Below are 9,466 nucleotides of genomic sequence, written 5' to 3' on the forward strand. Positions count from 1 at the left end.
AGCATCTTGAGTCTTGGCAAGGGCAGCACCCTAGATGGCAAACAGGGGAGACCACCAAATGTTCTATTGATTCAAAGAGAGTCCATTGCAAAACTCATCACCAGACCAATGAAGCCAAGGCTTGATAGCTTCCCAAGCTTTCCATATGCTCTTAATAACAAAAGAGCCTTGTATGAGCACGGGCTCTCGTATGATGATAAGGGTGTGAAAGCCTATTCCCTTCCGTGCAAGCCTATTGACAGGAAATCCAAAAGAAATGCAATGCCAAACCAAAATCTTCCAAGCTTCATCTCCAATGATGGCACGAATAATCCATTTGGCACACGAAGTACAGCCTTGCTTCTGTGTGGAAAGCAGGCCACGGCCTCCAAATTCTTTTCTGAGACAACAAAAATCCCAAGCAACTCTGTGGAAACCGTGATGATCGGAACCAAACGCCTAGAGAAAATCACGAAGCAATCTCTCTAATTTCCAATAGGAGGTTTTAGAAGGAGCCCAACAAGAGGAATAATAGACATGAGTTGCCGCAAGAACTTTCGAGCAAATTAGGAATTTGCGCACAAAAGAAAGTGGTTTCGTAAGCCAATAATCCAGCTTCTTAGAAATCTTGGCAAGCACTACATCCCATAGATGAACAGGCGGCGCTTGAAAGGCAAAGGGAATGCCTAGAAAGCAGAAGATCTCCCCATGAGCGACCCATGTCCATTCAAATTGGCTAAGCCAAGGTGGTGCTTGCAATTAGAGGCCCATTATGTGTCTTATAAGATTATTGCCAAGGCAATCTTACTTTTTTTGGTTATACTTAGTCTCCGCAAATTTATCTCACGAATTTTCACAATAGTCGAAATGCCATTTTCCCACTATAAGAAACTCTATTCATAGTATTCCCATCTCTTGGCATATAGTTTCCTTATCAAGATGAACCCGCCTTCTTTTCCTTTCTGAAGTCGGCTCCTCAAGGAAATGCCTTAATATCTAATGTAGTAAAAAAAACTTTAATGTTTCTTACTTCTGCCAATCTTCTGAAGAGCAGGTGCATTAGAACACAACACAGAAACCACGCAACAATAAAAACTTATTTGCATGCCTAGTTCACCAAAGTAGATTTTTTATTTTGAAATCAATTACTCAGAAATTACAGTAAGTATTTTGTTTTGAAACTAACACTCAATACAAGGCTCCAATGTTTCTCATAATGCTAGAAATACCCACTATAAAAACAAAAAAAGGTTACAACATTGAAATAGACAAAACATAAGGTGGATAAACTCTATTGGAAAGATCTATAACACGGTGAAAAATTGGAGAAAAATTGGAGCATTAGATGACCATTATAGGATAACAGCATACATCAACAGTAACATATACTTGCTCTTTTGCAACTACTCAGCTCTAGATGTCTTGCCAATGGCTAACATAATGCATAGAGACAATTTATGAAAACATCACTGTTGTTTTGGCTCATGGGCAAAGGGTCGAGGATGCTAAGCAGAAAACATTTGCTATTGTGCTTAAGCATGTATCCTAAAATATTTCTGCATGGAGAACCTTATTGCATGTGTAAATACATCACTGTTATACTAAATAGCAAATAGCTTCAGGGAAGGTGCTTTCACATAAAGGTCTAGATCCAATTTCCACTGGTTCCTCTGAAAATCTTACGAAATAGAACTACATACATTCCATACAGTAATTCTATAGAAGTGGAACTTTAATAGATGTACAAGGGTAACATTAGTTTTTAAACCAAAAATCGCCATGTTTTAGAGAAGTGTCTGAAGAACTTGGGGAAAAAAACTGTACTGTTTTGTTATTATTTTTATTGTTACATAGCTCTGATAACATAAAAAATGATCCGCTTTTAAACAGTGTCTAAATTGGGCAATGCCAAAAAGAGGTTCTCATGACCAAGCCTGGGCATTTTAACAAGCCTGTGGCTAACTAGCCAACCCAATTGCTATTATTGTCATTTTTTATTAAATAAAAAAACAAAAAGCATTATAAAATAATTTTGAAATTAATTATTTAATCTACAAAAATGGAATTTAGTCTGCTGCATACACGCTTCCTTTTAAGAACATGCTAAAAATAAAAAGCCAAGGTGAAAAAATGGACTTTTGGGTCAAATATAGTCCACGAAATGTCTATCACTAATACCTTCTGTATCAAAAAAATTTATAAATATGATTTTTCTCCAACAAACATCAATTTTGATGCTGACCAAAGCTTGAATGTGTATTAAACATGTAAAAAATTAAAAAGAAAAAGAAAAGTATTGGACATCAAAGTGATGCAATAAACACACCACTATCAAAAACAAATTTACAAAACCAAATCCATTATTTTCTGAAAGAGATCAAATTGCCGAGAAGCAGGATAGTAGAGATTCTGCCTTACCTAATCCAAACCCCTTATATTGGATGTAGCTGAATTCAGAAAACATCATTCCCATCTTTCTTCGCTAGGAATAGGGTGAAGAGATTGGCATGGGCCTCACATGTAAAGATGACATTGTTCTATAGTCTTCTACTTTTTGCAGGAGTTCCTGAGGTTCTCCCACAACACCCCGGACCCCTGGACCTTTGTCTTGGTCATTTCTTCCTTGGCATAATGGGTTTAATCTCCAACTTGACAGTTGCAAGTGCATATACAGTATCTACAAGATGACTGGCATTATTCTTGAAAATAAGATAGATTTTATAATTTTTATTTGCTTACACTGGTAACATCCCCATGCAGAGGGAGTATGTTTTCATCCCAAATCTGCTATATTATTTTGAATAATCTCTGAAATATATCATCAGGAAATGCATCAAGTCACCACAATCTCTCTTAGTAATCAGTCTGACACATGTTTGAAATTTGAGAAACATAAAGCAACAGGGGAAGCATGATAATACATATAAGTGGTGTTTAAAGGATAAGCACTTATACATTGTTACCTAAGAAGAGATCTGTTGAGTTCTCTACACAATGAATGGTATTGTGATTGTCCTCGCAACACACAAACTGGGGCAGCAATTGGATTCACCGAATTTTTATGGTATCCATGCTTGTGCATTTATATTTGCCCTCTCATAAAATATTTTTGACAATTGCTCTTATTAGCCAGGGCAAACCTCTCTCAAATATTTGTTCAATACAATATCTTCATGATGAAATGGAAATGTAACATTTGAATAAAAAATATTCAGGTAGTTGGAACTTATATTTTTGGCTATAAAGCAAAAAAATATAACCAAAACCCAACTAACCACTTCCATAGGATTTTACTTGGAGATCACAAGATAGACACACTAGGCTGTGAAGTATCATAGTTCATGACAGTGAAAAACATACAAGCCCTCCAAAACATCCACAGTTTAGTTCAAAGAATGCACAATTGCATTCTCAGTGGGTCCAATAATGCCCAAAATGAAGCAAATAAGGAAAAAACTGTTACAACCCCTTTCATTTGATTTTGATTCACTATAACAACTTCACTTGGAACTCACTAAGCAATCCAGACAAATTATTGCTCTTAATGATAAAAAATAGCAAACCAATTGAGCCAGCCTTGCTGAAAGCATTTGTCCTCGGGAAAGTTCAATTATTTCAAAGGCTGTCAAAGGAAACTAGCTGCTGGAGCTGAAGTTCTTTGTATTTTTGAATCCCAAACAGGGTCAATCCAAAAAAGTTCTCTGTCCAGATTTATTCCAGAAAGAATACCAAATACTAGGAAATGTCATCTTCCCAAGATGCAGTGCATTGATCCAACTAGAATAAGTTACTGCACCTCCTACTGCAATTTAAATTTAGCAATGGACTATTCCCCCTATTTGTATGCATGAACTATGGACCATGTGTTTTTTCATGATATGCTAGAAAGTTTCCATAGAAAAATGCCACAGCAACACCTCGTAGCTTGCACAGCAGATGCAAACTGTCAATGTCTTGAAAAACACAAGCACAAGCTCCGAATGGAACAATGTGTGGGTCTGTCAAAAAAGTTTCCATCTCAGGCCATCCAAAACAAGAATCCAAAATGCTCAGCCATTAAAGCCCTTAAACTTATTAGCAACTTTCATTGGTGAAATTCCTTTGCAAAGAGCTCGGTCCTGAAGTTGGCGTGCCTCTTCAGAAAAACCATTAGCGGAGAGAGATTTTATAATTAAATAGTAAGTCATAGAATTAGGAGCACAGCCATTAGCTTCCATTTGAAGCATCAATTCTTTAGCTTCATCCACTTTTCCTCTATCACATAGTACCTTAAGGAAAGTGTTATATGTATATTGGTCAGCCCTTTCCCCACAATTCAACATAAATTGGCAGAGATTTTGTGCACTATCTAGTCTCCCCATTTTACAGAGACCCAAAATCAGGGCATTAAAAGCATAAACATCTGGAGGAATGCCCTTTTCTTTCATTTGCTTGTAAAATACAAAAGCCAGGCTGACTTCGCCAGTTTTGCATAGGCCATGGATTAAACTATTGTAAGTGACTGCGTTAGGGCTTACACCCCACTCAATCATCTCACCAAAGCACTTGAGTGCTTCATAGGTCAAATTATTTCTACATAGACCATCAATCATAGAAGCAAAAGTAAAAACATCAGGGCTTAATCCATTTTGTAAAAGTAATTTCAAGTACTCGCGAGCCTTGTTAACCTCACCTGACTTGCTATATCCACTGATTAGAGTATTAAATGTTACAAGATTCGGTATGTGACCCTTTTCTAACATTTCTTTGAAAAGATTTGAAGCTCTATTCATCATTGCCAACTTGACAAAGCAATCAATCAATATATTGTAGGTATATAAATCAGAAATAAGACAGCGGCCAAGCATCTCATTAAGGTGCCTTTCAGCATCTCCTACCTTACCCGCATTATATAGACCACGAATAAGACTCGTGTAAACAGTGATTTCTGGTACTTGACCTCTTGTATAAAGTTCACCCAAAAGCTTAAATGCATAATCAAATTTTGATCCTTTGCACAGACAGGCCATTACAACATTGAACGTGGGAATACTGGGGAAGTAACCCTTTTTTCTCATCTTTTCGAGAAACTTGCAAGCCTCTTCTGCCATGTCCAATTTGGAGAGGCAATACAAGACTGTACTGCAAATATTCTCGTTTAAAATAGATCCTCTTTCCATCCATTTCTCTATAAACTCGTATGCTACTAGGCCCTCGATGTTTTTGAAAACACCATGAATTAATGACCTATAAGTTGTTTCAGTTGGAATACAATGTTTGCTTCTCATTTCCTCCAAAACTTGGACAGCCCTATCTGGTCTTCTTGCCTTACAGAGTCCATCAATTATTGTGGTATACGTATAAACATTAGGAAAGCAGGCCACGCTCTCCATTTTCTTCAAAAGCCTGAAAGCTTCATCCATAATACCAGTCTTGCATACTCCGTGTATCAGAAGATTGTATGTAAGTGTATCTGGGGTGCAACGGGCAACAGACATTTGCTCAAACTTTAAATAGGCAAGATCAAGACATTTAGATTTCACAAGGGCCCCAATAACAAAATTATATATTCGTGTGGTTGGAATGAAACCCAAGTAATCCATTTGGCCAAATACTTCAGTAGCATACTTTGCAAGCCCCAATTTGCCCCAACTTTCTATTAAGGCACAGAAGCTATCCTCTGTGAGCCCGCAACCTGCATTTTTTATATCTAAAAGAAACCCAGTGGACAAAACGCATGGTCCTCTTTCGACAAGAACATGGGTCAAAAGCTTCAATACAGGCAAGCTGTGATGCGGATATCTATCTTGCCAATCAACCCAAATGAAGAATTTCAGAGCTTTCATGGGATCTTCTAAAGACTTCAGGACTCTGCATACATACTGAGATGTCAGAATTAAATCGGAGTTATTGAACGACTCGTTTAATTTGGCACACCAGTTTTCATGTTGGAGAAGGTCTCTCACTTGTTCACACTGTATAGTTGTCGCTATTGGCGAGCTTTTCCTGATTAGGATTTTATCCCTAGATACAGAGCTATTAGGCATCTTCTTTCTGTAATAATAATACCGAAATAGGAACTCATCAATCCCTTTAGAATCAGTTTCTGGATTCTTCAACCCACCCCCCAAAGTACCATATTTTGAAAACTCACCTGGTGAATCACCTGGTTTTACACGCCCACTTGCCAAACCCCTTGATTTTATATGACGAGTGGCGAAAACCTCTATTTTCAAAAACCCACCTTCAGAAATCCATATCTCTCGACTCCCATCTCTAATTCTACGAACATGAAAATTCTTACCATAAAATGCCCTAGAGGACTTACCCTGGCATGTGTAGTAGGAATTAACATTCGTCACGGCTTGTCCGGTGGTGGAGTATAGATCTGCAGCATTTGTGAGTGCTTCAATGGCATTTATGCCTACCGAATGAGGTTTGAATCTGCACCGTGGGTTTTTGTTGCGATTTAAAACTGATAAATAAGAGTTACCAACTAGAAGAAAACCGTTACCTAGTTGCTTCCCAGCCATATATCAGTAATGGCATTTGCTATGTGCGAAATTCAACCACCAAGGTCAAGTTTCAGGCTCTTTTTTTCGTCATTTGCATTTGCCCTATCCTGGAGCCCAATAATTATAGAACAGCGTATCCGTCTGAAGGTCAAATTTCACTGCAATCCTTAACCAGGCGCCATCAAATATCAATCCAATGGCGAAGTAAAATAGAATAAAAATTCTTCGCCTGTGTAAATCCTTAAAGTTTAATTTTTTAGGTTGAAGATTTCAAATTTTTAGATATTTTTTCCCTTTATAATAATATATAAAGGAATAGCCTAAGGGCATTTACTACAATAGATATATCATTTGTTTTGGCACCTTGGGCGTGAATTTTAACCCTTGGTGGAAAAAGGGAGGTATGATAGTTCTAAATTAAAGGATGGTCTTTCTTTCAACCAGCACAATTTTTGGTGGTGGATATTTGTTGTGATTCAAGGGCTTTCTTTAGTCATGTTTTTGTGTTCATGTTTGTATCACATTTTTTCTAGAACTACTATTAATCTTTATTCTTGAGAAGATGTACAAGCCTAGTTCTACCTTATTCAGACATATCGACTTATGTTTAACTTATTCATTTCAATATTACTTTTGAATATGCTTTATAAGTTTGGGCATTCATATTGTTGAGCCACGGTGGAAACAATGGCATTGGTTTCTCAACACTTCCTTCTGCAACAACAAGCCTAGGTTGGGCTATCATTCGCTTATGCCTCATTTGCCTATGGTTTAATGTGATGTCCCCAACATCATTAAATAAATTAGGATAATAATATTTTGCATATCTAGCCCTGACAAATAATTTATATTTCTCTTGGGCCCATTTTTATTTTCCTTAGGTGTTGGTCATGTCAACACTTTTTGTAATCCTCTGGGAAGCTTCCCCCGAAGCCCTTTATAAGGCTAGTCTTAGGTGGTTGTAGGCATGTGTCAAGTTTTATTTTTTTAGTGTGAACTTGATTAGGATTCTACTTGTGTGCCATTTTAAAAGTGAGAGACCTTCCCTACTTGGCTTGTTGCAATTTTCATAAGTGTCATCCCTAACCTATTTGGCTTTGGTTTACTTTGCTCGGGTTTGGCAAACAGCCATCATTGTTTGCAAAAATAATTTTCTAGTTTAGCAACAAATTGCTTATCTTTGTGTGCACTATGGTGAATGGCGTCTCTCCATGAACTTGCATAATCCCATTGGCAACTATTAGGAAGGTGTACAGTAATTGGCAAACATTCACATACCATTTCAACAAAGTCAAAAGGCACCCCTTCCCTATTGTATGACCTCTTCCAGCATATGCCACTTTCCCTTCTCCATCGTTTGCCTTCCTTATTTCCCCCCCTCCACATCATAAGCTATTCAATTCACCACCTATCATATGCCTCCCAATTTCCAGCTTTATCGTATGGATTTTACATCCACCATATGTCTAACTAAACATATGGTTACGCCTAGCTTGCCATTGTACGAGCCTACTCATTGTATGACTCACAACAACTATCGTATGTAGGAACATTACAATAGTATCAAAGATGGTGATCTAGTTAGTCTATGGGTAATGTTGGATGCAAACAAGATCTCAAATAGTAGACAAGATGAGTGAATCAAGCACTAAGATGATGACACTTCTACGGGAGCTAACAAGAGGACAACAATAAATAAGTGAAACTTTGGTGAATGGACAATGATAAATTGGTGAAACCTTGGCAAAGGGGTAACAACAAATTGGCAAGACCCTTAAATTGTTGGCAAAAAGAAGGACAAATGGAGGACACAATGGGCACGATGATAATTTTATCAATGAGAGGCTCCACATAGAGCACTCTCATACATGACCAATGATGTTGATAGTTCCCCAAAGGTTAGAATGGTGCAAGGGACAAGAACCTATCTTCCTCAATATGCAAGATCAATTCTAACAAGACAGGTTCGATGTCGGATCTAGAGCATAAATATCCTTCAAGGATTATGTGAATTTATGGATGAGATATTCTAGGAGATAGGTCAATTACAATTATGATATTAAATAAAATATTGGCAAGATAAAATTATCATGCTTTAATGGGTTTAAGCATACATCAGCACAAGCATTTGTTCAGAAGCTAGATACCTACTTCTAGCTCAACCGAATGCTTGAAGAAGAGGTAGTCAAGTTCATATCACTTCACCTAGAAGGAATCACTCATAAATGGTGGTGCCATGCGATGGTCACCCTTGGTCATGATCAAGTCACTCCATATGTTGACTTTTAGAGAGACTTATAGGCTGCTTTGACATAAATGATCTAGAGGTAAACTTCAAGGAGCTAGCCAAACTAAAGAAAACCAAATTGGTGGAAAACTACATCACATAATCTCAAAGACTATCAATATTAGTGACAAAAATTTCAAGGAGAATACTATTTGTGTTGTTTATGGATGGATTTATCAAGCCCTTAAAAGGTTGGGTCAAGGGTTTTAACCCCAACATACTCATGGCACCAATCAAGAAGGTGTGTAACATGGTGACACCCTCTTCTTCTTCTAAGAGTTATTCACAGACTAAGATGCCTTCGCTCCAAAGGAGAATTACAAAAATCCCCCTCCCAAGAAGCATACATTGGATGAAGCCACCAAATAGGAGCTCAGGAGGAGGAATCTCTACTTTAACTATAAGGATCCATGGGAACCATGGAACCAATGATCAAGTAAGGGAAAATTCCATCACATTGAGGTGGTGTCAAACAACAAGGAGGAGCAAGAGGAAATAGAACCCAAAGGAGATGGTCAAAAAGCTTCCAAGGAGGTTAACCTAAATCATGCAAAGAAGATTATTGTGTTAGTAGAATGAGGAGGCACCATCACTCTTGTTGACACTCTAAGGTGTATTATTTTTTTGGTATGGGGCACATTTCAGGGACAATGGTTCATAGTGATGTACAACAATGGGGCCACACAACATTTGAGGTGGTGTCAGA

General features: G+C 37.6%; 1 protein-coding gene across 1 annotated transcript; it reads right to left on the minus strand.

The window, feature by feature from the left end:
* Positions 1-3,131: 3,131 nt before the first annotated feature.
* On the minus strand, positions 3,132-6,731 carry PPR40 (pentatricopeptide (PPR) domain protein 40). The gene has a single exon (XM_089812480.1). The coding sequence runs from the start codon at positions 6,489-6,491 to the stop codon at positions 4,029-4,031; it is 2,463 nt and encodes an 820-aa protein (XP_089668606.1). The 5' UTR covers positions 6,492-6,731; the 3' UTR covers positions 3,132-4,028.
* Between the last annotated feature and the right edge of the window lie 2,735 nt (positions 6,732-9,466).

The sequence above is a fragment of the Cupressus sempervirens genome, chromosome 2 (genome assembly GCF_028749045.1).
Source record: "Cupressus sempervirens isolate cs-2001-9-10 chromosome 2, ASM2874904v1, whole genome shotgun sequence".
Lineage (NCBI taxonomy): Eukaryota > Viridiplantae > Streptophyta > Pinopsida > Cupressales > Cupressaceae > Cupressus > Cupressus sempervirens.